The following is an 18061-nucleotide window of genomic DNA, read 5'->3' as shown; positions in this document are numbered from 1 at the left end:
CAGGCTGCAGCCGGGATGTTGCTCTGATGATGAGATCCAGGGTGGTGGGGCCCCAGCAGGAAAGGCAGAACCTGTCATGTCAGAGTCTCGCAGCTCCAGCAGATGCACCTGGTTGGCAGTAGTGTTCCAGCTGCCCCTACAGGCCTGGCTGGCACAGGGCATGGGCCCAAGGCCAGAGCCTCCTGGCCCTGAGCCAGCCTCTTGGGGCCGAGGTAACATGGGGCCCAGAGCTGGGGCTCAGGGCTGAAAGCCCCTCTCCCCCGCTCATTAGCAAACATCTGGGCTCAGGAAAATGACCGACCTGGAATGTGACTGAGCAGTGGGGAGCTGCTCTCTCCCAGAGTCTGTGAATGTGAGCTCCCTCTTGCAGGGCACGGGCTCAGGCCAGCTGTTTCCTCTAATCCTGTCAGTCTGGCCTCGACAGGGGTCCAAACCTCTGCACTCTCGCTGGAGCAAGAGAATGAAAACCAGCAAAAGGCCTGCCTTCCCAGTCCAGCCCATTGAATCAGAGGGTTGCTACACAGTCCCTCTCTTTTTACGATAAAGACAAGAGCATTCACATTTCCAGGTTTGGAGCTGGGAGGAGCCCTTCCGACTCATCAGGGGAGGCCCAGGGTTTAAATTTTTACTGCATCGCCCTCTGACCCTGAGAAAGTTGTTTCACACCTGGGCCTTGGTTTCCTTATCTATGAAATGCAGTTCGTAGTTCTGTGTACTCCCAGAGATTAGATTTGTTGTTGGGATTCATTCATTTATCCAACAAATATTTATTGTTCCTATGATGTGCCAGACATGCACAGAGGTATTGAGGACTCAAGAGACTAGACCAATAAGGTCCCAGCCTCCAAGGAGTTTACGTTCTGCCACAGGGAGGCAGACTGTGTAACAAACAGATGAGTGGGTCTCACATAATGTGTTACGAAGGTTCCAGGTTCAGTTGTTTAATATTTATTTAAAGGAGCCAGGTGCAGTGGCTCACACCTGTAATCCCAGCACTTTCGGAGGCCAAGGTGGATGGATCACCTGAGGTTGGGAGTTCAAGACCAGCCTGGCCAACATGGAGAAACCCTGACTCTACTAAAAATGCAAAATTAGCCAGGCATGGTTGCGCATGCCTGTAATCCCAGCTACTCAGGAGGCTGAGGCAGGAGAATCATTTGAACCAAGGAGGCGGAGGTTGCAGTGAGTCAAGATCACACCATTGCACTGTAGCCTGGGCAACCAGAGCAAGACTCCAGCTAAAAAAAAAAAAAAAAAAAACAGAACTGTTGGCCCAAGATGGTGGCTCACGCCTGTAATCCCAGCTCTTTAAGAGGCTGAGGTGGGTGGATCATTTGAGGTCAGGCGTTCAAGACCACCCTGGCCAACATGGTGAAACCCCATCTCTACTACAAATACAAAACTTAGCCTGGCGTGGTGGTACATGCTTGTAATCCCAGCTACTCAGGAGGCTGAGGCAGGAGAATTGCTTGAACCTGGGAGGCGAAGTTTGCAGTGAACTGAGATCACCCCAGATCGCTCCAGCCTGGGTGATGGAATGAGATTCCATCTTGAAAAATAATAATAATAATAATAATAATAATTTAAAAGAAAAAAAGGAGAAAAGGTGTTATGAAGGAACTAAGAGTGGGCGATGTGGTGGGGGGACATGAACTTACTGAGAAGCCACAGAAAACATTGCAACGAGGTGACATTTAAGGTGAGATTATGATGAGATGGAGCCAGGATTCAAGAAGATAAATGGACGCAAAGCGCTCGGCACAGTTCCTGGAAAACAGCACGTGCTCCATAAAATGAAAGCTATTTCAGGGAGGTTTCATATATATAGTTCAGAAAAGGCGCTGGAGTCAGATGCTCTGGATCAAATCCAGGATTCAGCACAAAGCGTTCTCACCTTACTCCAGTATTGCACCTCTTGAGCCTCAGTTTCCTCGTCTGGAAAACAGGAATTGTAATAGGACCAATCCCCAGGATTCACTAAGAGACGTGAATGTGAGGCACAGAGCCTGGCACATGCTTGGCTCTCAGGAACTGGCAGTTACTATGGTGGGTTTTTTGTTTTTGTTTTTGTTTTTGTTTTGAGGTGGATTCTCTATCACTCAGGCTGGAGTGCAGAGGCACAATCTCTGCTCACTGCAACCTCCGCTTCCCAGGCTCAAGCGGTCCTCCCACCTCAGCCTCCTCCTGAATAGCTGGGACTACAGGTGCATGCCACCACACCCAGCTAATTTTTGTATTTTTAGTAGAGACAGGTTTTTGCCATGTTGGCCAGGCTGGTCTCAAACTCCTGACCTCAGGCAATCTTCCCACCTTGGCCTCCCAAAGTGCTGGGATTATAGGCATGAGCCACGACACCTGGCCATATTATCCTTTCTCATAGAGGAAAAAAGGATTTGCCCAAGTCCACTCAGCAAGTCAGCGGAAGATCCAGGACCAGAATCAGGTGTTCTGATTTTTCGCCCACCCCTCTGGGCTGTGTCCTCTAGCCTCTTCCTCCTTGCTCAGGAAGCCTCGGGCCCCATCTTGGGCCTAGAAGACGCAGAAGGAGCAGGGCACGGTGGCTCAAGCCTATAATCTCAGCACTTTGGGAGGCCGAGGTGGGTGGATCATGAGGTCAAGAGATCGAGACCATCCTAGTCAACATGGTGAAACCCCGTCTCTACTAAAAATACAAAAAATTAGCTGGGCATGGTGGCGCGTGCCTGTAATCCCAGCTACTCAGGAGGCTGAGGCAGGAGAATTGCCTGAACCCAGGAGGCGGAGGTTGCGGTGAGCCAAGATCATGCCATTGCACTCCAGCCTGGGTAACAAGAGCGAAACTCCGTCTCAAAAAAAAAAAAAAAAGAAGAAGAAGACGCAGAAGGAAAAGGTGGCCATGCGCTATGGGTTCTGCAGTTTGGAGTCTGTCCTCTCAAGGGCTACAGAGGGCCTTGGCCTGGATGGGAGAGCAGGAACGAGGCCCCAAGGACTCCATGGTTCATTGGCCCCATGGAAAAATGTAAAATATTCTTTGTAGGGCCAGGTACAGTGGCTCATATCTATAATCCCAGCACTTTGGAAGGTTGAGGCAGGAGGATCACTTGAGTCCAAAAGTTTGAGACCAGCCTGGGCAACATAGCAAGACCCTGTCTCTACAACAAAATTTAAAAAATTGGCCAGGTGCAGTGGCTCATGCCTGTAATCCCAGCACTTTGGGAGGCCGAGGCGGTTGCATCACCTGGGAGTTTGAGAACAGCCTGACCAACATGGAGAAACCCCAGTTCTACTAAAAGTACAAAAATTAGCCAGGCATGGTGGCACACACATGTAATCCCACCTACTTGGAAGGCTGATGCAGGAGAATCACTTGAACCTGGGAGGCAGAGGTTGTGGTGAGCCGAGATCACGCCATTGTATTCCAGCCTGGGCAACAAGAGCAAAAATGTCTCAAAAAAATTTTAAGTTAGCCAGATGTGGCATCATGTACCTGTAGTCCCAGCTACTTGGGAGGCTGAGGTTGGAGGATCACTTGAACCCAGGAATTTGAGGCTGCAGTGAGCTATGATCTTACCATTGCACTCTAGCCTGGGTGATAGAGCAAGACCCTATCTCAATAAATAAATAAATAAAAACACTATTTGTAGGTAGGGTGAGAGAGCAAAAATCAAGAAGAGAAATCAAGGCCTGGCACAGTGGCTCATGCCTGTAATTTCAGCACTTTGGGAGGCTGAGGTAGGAAGATCACTTTGAGGTCAGGAGTTCAAAACCAGCCTATACAACCTAGTGAGACCCTGCTCCACAAAAAAATTTTAAACAAAGGTGATTGGACCAGAGAGGATGCCTGACCCAGGCTGGGCCTATCAAGCTATCTTTCTGAACTGAGAGGCATAGGGACCATATGGGACAACTGCAACCCATTAGGGCAGAATTCTTGAGAACTTGCTGCTGTAGGAGCTGACGAGGGCTTGGTTCTTGCCAATGCCCCCTCAGTGTTCTTCTTCACCTTGGATTCTGTGAGCTTCTTAAGGATCTCACAATCTCAAGCTGACTCGAAGGAATGTGTTACTTGCCTCCTAAAAATTTTTGACTAAAGCAACAGTGTTTTTTAGACTACTTGCTAAGCATTCAACACAGTGCAAGGTACTAGAGACAGGAAAAGGCCTAAGAGCTGCCCTTTAAGGGAGAAGGGCGGGCATATGAATCAGCAAAGGGCAGGCTTATTGACAAGGAGGGTGCCCAGGCATGTGAGCCGTGGGGGCTCAGAGAAGGAAGAACTCCCAGGGGGCTGGCGTGGCTAGAAAAGTCTTGCTGGGCCGGCACAGTGGCTCACATCTGTAATCCCAGCACTTCGGGAGGCCAAGGCGGGAGGATCACTTGCAGTCAGGAGTTCAAGACCAGCCTGGCCAACATGGTGAAACCTCGTCTCTAATAAAAATACACACACACAAAAAAAAAAAATTAGCTGGTTATGGTGGTGTGCGCCTATAGTTTCAGCTATTTGGGAGGCTGAGGCAAGAAAATCACTTGAACCCAGGACAGGAAGGTTGCAGTGAGCCAAGACTGCACCACTGCACTGCAGCCTGGGTGACAGAGCAAGACTCTGTCTCAAAAAAAGAAAAAAAAAAAAAAAAAAAAAAAAGATGAGGAAGAAAAAGAAAAAGGGAAAAAGAACAGGATTGCTGGAAAAGGTGGGATTTGAGCAGGGGCTCAAGATATGAGCAAGACTTGGGCACATCAAGAAAGCAGCCCATGCTAAGAAATGGAACTTCCTTGTTTGAATGCAGTCGTCACCCCTACGTAAGGGGTGTTTCATAAATCAATATGTAGTTTGATTGAAATAGAGTTAATATACGAATATTCAGTTACTCAGCAAATGCTTACTGAGTGCCTGCCTGTGTCAGGCTCTGTGTAGGTGCTAAGGATAACGCAGTGAACAAAACCAATGAAACTCTCTGCCTTCAGGGAGTTTACGTTCTAGTGGGAGAACACAGACAAACAAAATAGGTAAATACAATCCCACAGAGAAAAAGAAAGCAGGAAAGGGAGTTAGGGTCTGCGTGTGTCAAGACAGGGGGAGGGTTAGAAAAACCGAAGTGTTCAGGGAAGATCTCCCTGGGGAGACAACATTCTTTTTTTACTTTTGAGACAGGATCTCACTTTGTTGCCCAGGCTGGAGTGCATGCAGTGGGGCAATCTTGGCTCACTGCAACCCAAGCGATCCTCCCATCTCAGCCTCCCCGGACTCCACACCCAGTAGCTGAAACTACAGGTGCGTGCCACCAGGCGTGGCTAATTTTTGTATGTTTTGTGGAGATGGGGTTTCGTCATGTTGTCCAGGCTGGTCTTGACCTCCTGGGCTCAACTAATCTTCTGGTCTTGGCCTCCTGAGTAGCTGGGATTATAGGCGCATGCCACCACACCCAGCTAATTTCTGTATTTTTGGTAGTGACAGGATCTCTCCCTGTGTTGCCGAGGCTGGTCTCAAACTCCTGGGCTCAAGTGATCTTCCCACCTCAGCCTCCCAAAGTGCTGAGATTACAAGCACATGCCACCATGCCTGGCAGAGGTGACATCTGAGCCAAGACTTGGAGGAGACAAAGAAGCAGGTTGCATGGATGGATCTCTAGGGGAGGAGAGGTCTATGCAGAGAAGAACAAGTACAAAGGCCCAGGGTTGGGAATGGGCCCGTGTGTGCAGGAACAGCAGCGACAGGAGGACTGGGACAGAGGAGCAAGGGAGGGGTGGGTGGGGGTCAAGGTCAGAGACATACCAAGAGGGCCAGGTCTTGCAGAGTCCTGCGGTCCACTGTATTGACTTTGACTTTTTCTCCAAATGGGATGAGAAGCCATTGGAGAATTCTGAGCAGAGAAATTACATAATCCAACTTATGTTTAACACTGGCTGCCATGTGGAGACTCCATTAAAAAGAATGTGGAGGGGGGCAATGGTCTAACATTAGTATATGTCAGTTACTGATGAAGGGGCTTTTCAAATATTAATTAATTCTCATGCAGGTAATAACCTTTTGAGGCAGGTATTATTATGGTTGTTCCCATTTGTGGATGAGGAAACTAAGGCATTGACAGAGTAAACAACTTCCAAGAACCCACAGCTAATAAGCGGAAGAATTGGAATTCAAAACCCACACATCTGACTCCAGAGCCTCCTGCTCTTAGCCTCTTCCTGCTCCACATGGGGTGAGGTAGAAATAGGAGTTAAATGGCTTCGAAGACTACGCTAAGAAATTGGGACCTACGGCCGGACGCAGTGGCTCACGCCTGTAATCCAAGCACTTTGGGAGGCCAAGGTGGGCAGATCACAAGGTCAAGAAATCCAGACCATCTTGGCCAACATCGTGAAACTCTGTCTCTACTAAAAATACAAAAACTAGCTGGGCATGGTGGCGTGCCTGTAGTCCCAGCTATTCGGGAGGCTTAGGCAGGAGAATCGCTTCAACCCAGGAGGCAGAGGTTCCAGTGAACCAAGATCACGCCACTGCACTCCAGCCTGGGCGACAGAGCAAGACTCCGTCTCAACAAAAAAAAAAAAAAAAGGAAAAGAAATTGAGACCTATATTCTGTGCCCATCGGGGAGTCACTGAAAATTTCTGAGCAGAAAACAACGTGCCTAAAATATTGCCAAGACTGGTAGGAGAGGGAGAGATTGAAAGCCGGAAGTCCAGTTGGAAGACTTGCAGAGATTCTGGCAAGGTCAAAGAAATCCCTCAAGGCTCCCCACCCTCAATCAAACTGAGGCTTTACAGATAACAGGTCCAGACCAGAAAGAAGTTTTATGGTTGGTTTTGGGGGCCCAGGTGGAGGTTTCAGGAAACCCTAATAGATGTGGCTCCTGACTGACAAATTCTAGCATTACCTTCTGTAACTTTATCTCCTAGTCTTCAAGAGACATATCCAAACTGATGAAGAGAAGATCTATAATCATTTTTTTATTCCTTGACAGGAGGACTTCTCCTGTAAACCAAGTAGAATTTGAGTTTTATCCATGAAGTCTGCTTCCATGGGGAGAAGAGGAGGTCACGTCTGGAACAGTGACGAGTCTTTAATTTCTGTGGTATGAAGAGCCTATCACGTGATACTATAATGGATATACTCCCACTTAGATGGGAGATTATTCTTTCCATCATAATTTATTATATAATTGATTACATTACAAAATGAACTCTTTATCTGGTTATTTTACTTCTCTCCTCAAGCACAGGGTGCCTGACCTCACATCTGGACCACGTGGAAGGAAGGGATAGGGGTCATTACAACCATCTTACAATGAGGCCCAGAGAGATCAAGTGACTTTCTCATGATTACACAGTGACCCAGGGAAGCTCAGATGGGAACAGTGCGTGCTCTATAGTAAGAATTTGGGGAAGCCTTTCTTCTGATTGAAAGTCACTGACCCATGGAATGATCAGTCAGTCAGAGCCACCCACTTAAAAAGCAAGTTGATTTAAGGGCTTTAAAAATATAGCAAACATTACTTATAACAACTAATAAAAATAAAAATATAGAAAACATTAAACTCAACTACCTAACTGAAAAATAGAATAAAACTACTCCATAACTATTATAATAAAAATATACTCTAGGCCGGGCACGGTGGCTCACGTCTGTAATCCCATCACTTTGGGAGGCCAAGGTGGGCAGATTACCTGAGGTTGGGAGTTGAAGACCAGCCTGGGCAACATGGCGAAACCCCATTTCTACTAAAAATACAAAAATTAGCTGGGCATGGTGGTGGGAGCCTGTAATCCTAGCTATTTAGGAGGCTGAGGCAGGAGAATCGCTTGAACCTGGGAGGTGGAGGTTGCTGTGAGCCGAGATTGTGACACTGTACTCCAGCCTGGGGGACAGAACAAGAGACTCTGTCTCAAAAAAAAAAAAAAAAAAAAAAAAAGGTACTTTAGGTCTTGATCACAATCAGAGATACAGACAGCAGAAAAGCTAGAAGGAAAAGAGTGATGGGAAACAGGAAGACACATACACGTGCAGACAGACAAAGACCGAGACTGGAGGGGAATCACAGCACATTTATACTCTTACACACACACACAGAAGCCAAGGAGACCTCATTTATAGATACTGCTCCTTCAAAATCAAATCCCTAGAGCCACATGTCTCACTGTTAGATAAGGGAGTTACAAATACGGATGGCAGGAAGGCTAAATTAAACCCTCGGTTTTAGACTTAAGATAGCGTGAAATCAAGGTCACATACACACGCACACGTAGACTCGCGTATTTTGTAGCTTTGTCGGCTATAAGGTGGACAAAGTTATTGGTGTGTCTAAGCAACAGCAACGAGCACACCTAGAGAGCCTGGTTTCTAACTACCGCTTCCCACCAAAAGGAATTGGAGAAATTGCTGATTTCAAGGCTAGGGTAGGGCAAATACATGGAGAGTCTGTGATAGCTCGTGTTCCAAGAATGGAGTGGATATGTCAAAGGGATACAGACACCCATTTGAAAGAGATCCTGCTGGACAAATCTATACAATTTGAGTAATAAATATTAATAATAATGGATTGTAATAAATTGAATAAAATGAGAATCCATGAGTCCATATTGATATAGATAAACGACTAAATAGATGAGGGAGAAGGGAAAGTTATTTCTCATAGAATGTCACATAATAAGAAATAGTAAATTCAGGGCCAGGCATAGTGGTTCATGCCTGAAATCCCAGCACTTTGGGAGGCTGAGGCAGGTGGATTGCTTGAGCCCAGAAGTTCAAGACCAGCCTGGGCAACGTGGTGAAACCCCATGTCTAAAAAAAAAAAAAAACCCAAAAAACAAAACTAGCCTAGTGTGGTGGGGTGCACCTGTAGTCCCAGCTACTCAGGAGGCTGAGGTGGAAGGATCACCTGAGCCCTGGACGTCAAGGCTGCAGTGAGCCAAAATTGCACCACTGCACTCTAACATGGGCAACAGAGTAAGACCCTGTCTTAAAAAAAAAAAAAAAGGAAAAAAAGAAAAAGAAGTCTAATTATCTAATTGAAAAGTGTATAGATTTTAAGATGTGTAAGCAAATAAAATGTCATGATGCTTTATTACATTTGTAAGGACTTAGCCAAACTCATCAGTAACCCAAAGGTCTGAGTGACAATTATGTTTCTGATTAATAGACATAGGAATTATTTTTTTTATTATTATTTTTTTTTTTTAGACAGAGTCTCACTCTGTCATCAGGCTGGAGAGCAATGATGCGATCTCGGCTCACCACAACCTCTGCCTCCTAATTCAAGCGATTCTTTTGCCTCAGCCTCCCAAGTAGCTGGGACTATAGGCATGTGCCACCATGCCTGGCTAACTTTTTGTATTTTTTTTTTTTTTTTTTTTTTTGAAATGAAGGTTCTCCGTGTTGGTCAGGATGGTCTTGAACTCCCGACCTCAGGTGATCCACCTGCCTCGGCCTCCCGAAGTGCTGGGATTACAGGCGTGAGCCACCGGGCCTGGCCAGAATTACTTTTTTAAACAAATACAGCTGACTTCTAATTGGATCAACTTATTCTTACTAACTTAAACTCAATGAAACTGGCTCCGATCCATTTTAACTAGTGTAAGTATCTCAAATCAGGTTTAAACTGTATCAAACTGCTTTCCTTTGAAATGACCCTCCACTTCAAACAGATTTTTGACCAGCATAGAAAGTAGGTAAGAGTCTGGCCTCCGGAATCAGATTCAAATTACACCTGCATCGTCTCACCTACTTGTCCTTGGGCAAGTTAATTTGCCCTTCCAAAATCTGTTTCTTCATCTTTAAAATGAGGATAATAGTACTTCTATCATAGGCTTGTAAAAATTAAGCCTCATGATATATGTTCTGCCTATTTCAAACTGGATAGACCAGGAATAAAGATGACTTACTTGATTGACAGTTGATAATGAGCTCTTTTTTTCTAGCCCCAATTTCTTCCCTATTAAAGATTCATCACCCTGCTCACACCTCCTTCAAGAATTCTTGACATCTTCCTCCACCTCCACCTTCTGGCTCTGAACTGCTTAAGTGAGGGTCAAACAATTGAAGCCGATTATGCTGAATGCAAATGCTCAGTAATAGTTCTATGCAACCCAGGTGGAAGCTCCTTGAGTTCTCTTTCTTCAGTGTCTTTTCCCCTTCTTCCCTCCAAGACCATGTGCTCAGTAAATAACTCTGCGTGTGTGTGTTTGTGTGTGTGTGTGGTTTTTTGTTTGAAGACAGAGTCTCGTTCTGTCGCCGAGGCTGGCGTGTAGTGGCATGATCACAGCTCACTGCAGCCTCAACCTCCTGGGCTCAAGTAATCTTCCCTCCTCAGTCTCCCAAGTAGCTGGGACTATAGGTGTTTTCCACCATGCCTGGCTAATACTTGCGTTTTTTGTAGAGATGGGATCATACTATGTTGCCCAGGCTGGTGTAGAACTCCTGGGCTCAAGCAATCCACCTGCCTCGGCCCCCCGAAAGTGCTGGGGTTATAGGTGTTAGCCACTGGGCCAAGCCTGCAACAACCCCTTAGGTTAAGGAAACTTCCTGTGGTCCCATGGCAAGTGAGTGGTAGAGTAGGAACTTAGATCCACTCTCCTGACTCCAAATCTTACACCCTTGCTGTTTTTACAGCCCTGTCCCTCCCTTGGTTCCTCTCGTCCAGGCACTTGACAGCAGGAGCAGTTGTCACTGACTCTCACTCTTGCTCCACACAGAGGCCCTCATTAGACATGGGGCTTCTCCCCTGCTCCTGTCCAAGTCTGTCTTTACCCAATACCAAGCTTTGGTGTCCAAGGGGAAGCAATGCTTGCAGCGCACTTAAAGAAAAAAGTGGTGATAGCTTCCAGATGAGCTTATTATTCTAAATTTAACATTCCTTTCGGTACTTAGAATTTCCACTTTCTCTCTTCCACCCCGTTTGCATTTGGGGAATTAGAAAGCATGCAACAGGAAACCATTTGTGTCTCAGTACCATTCAGGATGAAGGCTGTCCAAGTGCCATGGAGTCATATCCTTGTGGAAATACTTTGCAGAGTTTATTTGGACAGGTTCAAAAATAGTCCTTCAACAATACAGTCAGATCGAACCACGACAAGTAAAATGCAATTATGGCTTGGTTACATTTTTCAAAAATGTAAACAGTGAGGTTTGGGAAAACTAAAAGCAAACCAACACAGTCATCTCCTCCATTCCCAACCCCTGCATTTTCTACAAGCAGGACTTCAAGTCTGAATCTGGGATCTTTCGAAATGGAGAGGATGACACTCACTAAAGGAGACAGCTCAACAGAGTGTGTTCTGAGGCCATTTCTCAGAACAAAGGCATACTTCTGCATAAGGCAAACGCAGCCTGATAAAGGCTTCCCCAGTGGGTACTTGGAATTCCAAAGTCATTCACCTAAATGAGCTCAAAATACATATTGTTCTGGGCCAAATTATACAGTGTCAAGCTCAGACTGTATGTATTTATGTATGTTGGCAGAGCAGCCCACATTTGGGGCGCCACAGTTTCATCCTAGCATCCTGTGCCCTGCTGGGTTCCCATCACTCTCCCCAATCCCATGAATTTCCTTGGATTTGGTTCCAGAAAGGCAGACAAGAAACAAAGTCAGTTGCACAAGCCCACAAGGGAACAGGGCCCCAGAAGACTTGAATTACTAATGAAACTTCAGAGTAACACAGAATGTTTGCCTTTGCCAACCAGCTGGGACTTTCTGAAGGTTGATCTGAAATGGGGGCAGGGAGTGGGGACAAGATCAAGTGTGCTTCTGGCCAGCTTCCGCTAAGGGCTACAAGGCAGGAATACAAAGCACTCTAGAACTACAGCAAGTGGCCAGTGCTTCCATAGACTGGCCTCAGTCGAGAACTATTCCCTCAGAGAGCTGACCCATTTCCCAGGGCACTTCAGTGGTGCTTCCAAGGTGCCAAAGTCCATCCAAATAAATGTCTAAAACCTAGCAGCTAATGAGATAGAGAAGTTTGATTCCAATGTCCCTCTCCACTCCATATTTTGCTAACACGTCTAGGGAATTTGTGGCCACCTTGTTCATGGAAAAATGACAGAAAAGTTGGGGAAGGAAAATACTTTTTTTTTTTTTTTTTTTTTTTTTTGAGAGAGAGTCTCTCTGTCGCCAGACTGGAGTGCAGTGGCATGATCTCGGCTCACTGCAACCTCCACCTCCCGGGTTCAATCAATTCTCCTGCCTCAGCCTCTTGAATAGCTGGCATTCCAGGTGTGTGCCACCATGCCCAGTTAATTTTTTTATTTTTATTAGAGACAGGGTTTCTCTGTTTCCTCGGTTTGCTGACCACCCACGTTGGCCAGAATGGTCTTGATTTCTTGACCTCGTGATCCATCTGCCTCGGACTTCCGAAGTGCTGGAATTACAGGTGTGAACCACTCTGCCCAGCCAGGAAAATACTTTTAAAGCAAATAGGGAGAAAACAAGTGCAAGGGATGAAACAGGTTGCACCTTATTTTTCTTTTAATTACATGGGTTGTCTTAATCATGGAATGAAGAGGACCAAGTGAAAAACAGCCATGTGGCTATGGCAAGCCAAGTGGCTATAGCCATGACTTCCAGACTAGGGCTAAGACCATCTTTGGACTTCACATGATCCAAAGATGAAAACAAGCCGAGAGGAGAGAAGCCTGGACAGTTTGTAGGGCAGAGCCTAGCAGACCTTTCTGGAAAAGGGAGTGGGGAGGATGAAAGAGGGCATTTGCTACCCTGAATATACTTCCTATAGTACTTTTAATCCTAGCTACTTGGGAGGCTGAGGCAGGAGAATTGCTTGAGGTGGAGGTTGTGGTGAGCCTAGATCACGCCATTGCACTCCAGACTAGGTAACAAGAGTGAAACTCCGTCTCAAAAAAAAGAACTAAAGTCTAATCTTTAGTTTGTATTACTAATATACCATGTGACCTTATATATTAATCTGCTCTGATTCTGCTAATTATTGCAAACATAATTATATTCATGACATTTTATCAATCCTCTGTGAATTTTCTGTAAATAAAATTATTTCTAAAAAATCTCTTTAAAAAAAACTAAGGTCTAATCAGTGTTCCAGAACTGGAGGCAGACATGAGTTGTACCCTATTGCCCAGCCTCCCCCTTCACGCCTCTCCCCTGCCTCTGCACACCCTGGCTATGCTGAACTGCTTGCGGTTTCCCAGCTATAACACACATTACGTGATCCTGAGCCAGCACAGAGGCTACCCTCCTTCTGTCCGGGATTCCCCAGTCAACTTCAAGTCTCAGTGCAGGTATTCCATCGCCTGTGGGGCCATCCTAAGAAGACGTAGCTGCTCCTTTTCCTTTGTTCTCAGTGTACTTTGGCCACACCTCTCTTCTCCGTTAGAACACTTCAGAGTTTCGTTTGCATGTCTGTCTTTCTGTCAGACTCTAAGCTCCTCAAAGGCAGAAGCCTGTCTTTTTATCCATTTAATCTCTGCTGCTTACAACAGTGCCTATCGTATAGTAGATGCTCAATCAACATCTACAGGATACAGGGGCAAGTGGGATGGGGGCCTGCCTATCTTAATTCTATGATAAGGAAAAAGAAATAAGAAAGGCTGAGCTCTGGGGTTCCGTACGTTGTCTGAAGAAATTGCTGAAATGACTTTTGCATCTAGCATTCCTGGTTCAAGTGAAACCAAAGGAACAAACTCAGAGGGACATTAGAAGTGGCCCTTTTGTCCTCAAACCTCAGCTGCTGCACGAAGATAAAATCAACCCCAAACGGGCCCCTCCAGCCAGGTGGGTGAGCCATGAGCTTTCCTCCGCCCTCCAGAGCTGAAGCTTGAACTGTATAAAGCTCTACGAAGCTGCAGGACTTGGTATCAATGGAGTGGGCCATCCACACAGCCAGGTTTCCTCCCCTGCTAATACAGCAGCAGTGTGACCTCCTCGCAGTAGGCGCAGCTGAGATGTGCCCTGCCAGGTCCCAGGTGAGAACACACGAAGAGCTGCCACAGAAGGAAAGGCGCCTTAAGACATCAGTCATCTCCATCAGGCCAGGCGGCAGCAATCTTCAACTTCTGATGTACGAGGTGGAAGGAGTTCTGAAAACTATGCATGAGGGGGAAGTGGGAAGGAATACCCAATGATTGCTTTCAGGGGGTTCTCAGAGAGGCTGTGAGCAGGCGGCTCCAGCTGCTGGCAGTTCACGCACAGTCCTCCTCATGCTCAGAGACCAAAGCCGAAGAAACAAAGGCCAGGCAGCGGACTTCCTATTTTTGTTTAATTTATTTAAGACCACCTCCTTACAATTTCCAGAGAGAAAATACAAAACAAGAAACAGACTTGGTTTCAAATACATAACCAGGTGCTGGAGTTTGAAGCATCACTGATAACATTGTTACAGAAGAATGGCAGCTTACTCCAGGGCACTTCAGTATTCCTGAGGAATAAACATGGTATCTCTTGTCCTCCCACTGGGATGTTCTCAGGTGAAGTCACTGCTCCTGCTCCTGTAAAGCAAGGACACTCAACTTAAAACTCGGCAGACAGCGAGTCAGACGGCATTCTGACAACCCTCTCTGCTATGTCAGGTCAGACCCAAAGGGCCAGAGGCCAAAACCTGATCACAGTGTTACGTTAAAACTGTATCACATCAGGACTATGTACACCCCACCTAAGAGTGCCCCCCAAGTCCCAATCTTACAGGGAGAAGAGTAGGAAATGAATGGAACAGGCCAAACCACCATGAGCTGGATAACAATTCCTAAAACCTGTCTAAGGCATCTCAGGGGAGTGGGGAGAGCACGGTTCTAATCAGCCTGCGAACTACAGGGCCTTGCCAAGTTTCTCAACCCTGGTTAAGAGTCTGCTTTCTCAGCCGGGCACAGTGGCTCACGCCTGTAATCCCAGCACTTTGGGAGGTCAAGGTGGGCGGATCACCTGAGGTCAGGAGTTCGAAATCAGACTGGCCAACATGGAGAAACCTCATCTCTTAAAAAAACAAAACACAGAGTCTGCTTTCTCATCAGCTGAATGAGGACAGTGACACCTCTCACAAATCCACTGAGGGGTCCAGAGGGAAAGATTATTAAAGATAAAGCAAGCAGGATGGTTTTGGGGGCAGATCAGGGACTCAAGAAGCACTTATCATAATAGGACTGCATTGAATAAGCCCAAGTTGGGATTTTGCTCCATTTTTCAGGGAGCAGAGGATGACAACATCGAGGCACAGACTCAAGTTCAGATAAAGTTACAAGGCCATTTGGAGCAGGACACACAAATGTAAAAAATGGAACAATATTTTCCACAGTAACTCCCAGCCATTAAATACATAATATGCATATAATCACCCCTGAGCCATTACCCCTGACAACACAGTTTGGAACAATGGAAATGTTTTAAGCAAAAGACCTGAAGCTTCTCTCTCTGCTCCTTTTGGTTCTCTCCACAATCAGCTCTGGTGCCAGGAAAGTGAGGAGCCAGGGAGGGGTGGAAAAGGCGGGCTGCTGGCTTCGATGCCACACAGCTGCGCCTCTCCTTGCACTGTCCCTGGTGATGACCTCACTCTTGCTTTGGTGCAGAGATGGCTCCCCTGCTCCCATCAGTCCAGCACACATGAGCTGGCTGCAGGCAGCTGACGGTGTGAGCAGGTTCTAAAATGGCAGGTGCAGGGCTGTGGCAGGATATTGCTACTTGAGATTTGGTGGCCCTTGTGGCAACAACTCCTGACTAGAATTGGGACATGCATTTGTACCACATTTTCCACTCTACTTGTTATTACAGTGGAACAATAGACAAGTCAATCACCCTTTTTGGGCTGGCCTTATCTATAACCACCAATGTTTCTGTGTATTTAGCACCTCACAGCTTAAAAACATTTTCGTGTCTAATTCTCACAACAACACTGTAGGTAGAAATTATTACCCTCATTTTACGGAGGAAAATGGAAGCTCAGAAGTGAAACGACTTAAGATCACACAAGAAGCAAGTGACTGGCTTGAACGCAGGTCTCCTGGCTTCTGTGCCCTTTCCACTAGTCCTGCTGCTGCCCTGTTCACAAGTCACTTGAAAAGCTGAGGGTTCTGTGCATGCAGGGAATGTGAAGCTGTTCACCAAAAAGGGTGCTGCTGCTGCAAAGGCTATATGCCTTAGGAAGCCTGAGGGCATCAGCACTTACCTCTAATAGAATAATTGACTTCATTCACTCATTTGACATTTATTTGAGTGATTATTTTGTTTTAGGCCCTGGGAATACAAAATAAGTGCCAACTCTGTCCTTGAGCATCCAGCTTCCCATGATCCTGTCACTTAAATCCCATAGTAACTAATCATCAAGTAAGGCAAAGGGAAAGACGGCAACATATGAAGCCCTGAGGAAGCCTGCTGCCCTATTCCCTTTGGAGGCGTGGGTAAGAAGTTTTCAGCTTGTGTGCAGCATTAAAAATCCACCTGAAGGCTGGGCGAGGTGGCTCCTACCTGTAATCCCAGCACTTTGGGAGGCTGAGGTGGGCAGATAACCTGAGGTCAGGAGTTCGAGACTAGCCTGGCCAACATGGTGAAACCCTGTATCTACTAAAATACAAAAATTAGCTGGGCATGGTGGCGCATGCCCATAATCCCAGCTACTTGCCAAGGCTGCAGTGAGCCAAGATCATGCCACTCCATTCCAGCCTTGGCAGTAGAGTGATACTCTGTTCCAAGTAAATAAATAAAATAAAATAAAATCCAGCTGAAGACAGGACTTCGGCAGAATCATGTGAGACTTACACACAAGACTGCCTTCTTCAATTAAAATGCAGAATCACAGCCTGGCCAACGTGGTGACTACTAACGTACAAAAATTACCCAGGCATGGTGGTGGGCACCTGTAATCCCAGCTACTTGGGAAGCTTGAACCCAGGAGGTGGAGGTTGCAGTGAGCCGAGATGGCGCCACTGCACTCCAGCCTGGGTGACAAAGCAAGACTCCATCTCAAAAAAAAAAAAAAAAAAAACTAATAAAAAGCAGAATCATGGCTGAGTTCTGGAAGTCTTTGTGTTTAGCTTAAGTACATGTGAGATGTCTACAGGGCACTCTGATATCTTAAACAAAAAGTGCTACTTACAGATAGTTAACACAATCTACCTTACCATTGATGATACACGTTCAAGCAGGTTCCCTAATTCCAATCGGCTAGCATATGAGTATATATCTGAATGCACATATGCATCTGAAGGCACAGGGGAGACTTTAGCACCAAAGCAGTGATGACATCACTGAAGGCCAAAGAGCAATTAGTATCTGAGTGGTGCCACAATGCAACACATGGTTTACTCATTACACACAGTCTAAAGAATTCTTCAGGGGCTCAGGAGAAATCTCCTTTTCTTCTGAAAGAAAGAGAAATATATATTCTGTACATACTTTGACATATTTTCCGTGTAGGAGATATGGAGCCTGGAAATCATGCTGACAGTTGGAGTAAGCCATTCCTAATCCCATGCCAGAACCGAAGGCTAATGGCCACATTCTTCCTAGTGAGCAGAAAAGGGAAAATCCCAATAGGGAACTATTAAGAGAAGATAAAGCTCCCCATCCTCTTAAATACATTTCACTTAGGGTTCAATAAATACTCAACATGCATCATATTAATGACTATAATAACCATACATTTTTATCAATGTTTCATTAATAGCCCCAAAAATGAGGAGGTATAACTTAGTAAAGTTCTTAATTTAGCAAATATTTGTTAAATGCCTATGCTGGTAAGTTTGAGGAAAATTAGTAAAATATTAAAACAGTAGATAAACCTTTTAACTTTTTTATATCAGTTCTAATCATCTGCTCGTTTTAACTAATTTCATAGCCATAAGATGCATGAATTCTAAAAAGATGTAAGCATTTTCCCAATATTTACATATTTTGATTATAATAGTAAGTCATGGGGTTTACTTAAGCCACTCTGTACATGATTCTTTCATACCAGCATTATGTGTTAAGTATGATTCTCTAGTCAAGTATTTCCCACTAGTTCTTCATGGGAAGAGGTCAAAATGATCCCTTTGGCATCTATTCAATATCCAAACTTCAGAGGTTCTTCCACAGAATGAAAAGAATATTGCCTGCCTTTTTCTTAGGAGAATTTTTGATCAAGAAGTATGTGTAC

The 18061-nt window shown here is 45.7% G+C and overlaps 1 protein-coding gene across 1 annotated transcript in view; it reads right to left on the bottom strand.

Moving 5' to 3' along the window:
* Positions 1 to 14308: 14308 nt before the first annotated feature.
* Positions 14309 to 18061, bottom strand: part of MICOS10 (mitochondrial contact site and cristae organizing system subunit 10) — a 29877-nt gene continuing 26124 nt past the window's right edge. Inside the window, exons 3-4 of the mRNA XM_003934936.4 lie at positions 17320 to 17429; positions 14309 to 14426 (exon numbers count right to left, since the gene is read on the bottom strand). Of these exons, the coding sequence (XP_003934985.1) occupies positions 14412 to 14426; positions 17320 to 17429 (125 nt within the window). The 3' untranslated portion in view covers positions 14309 to 14411. The remainder of the gene's footprint in view (positions 14427 to 17319; positions 17430 to 18061) is intronic.

The sequence above is a fragment of the Saimiri boliviensis genome, chromosome 11 (assembly GCF_048565385.1).
Source record: "Saimiri boliviensis isolate mSaiBol1 chromosome 11, mSaiBol1.pri, whole genome shotgun sequence".
Taxonomy (NCBI): domain Eukaryota; kingdom Metazoa; phylum Chordata; class Mammalia; order Primates; family Cebidae; genus Saimiri; species Saimiri boliviensis.
The sequence above is the reverse complement of the archived record's forward strand: the minus strand, read 5'-3'. Positions and strand labels throughout refer to the sequence as shown.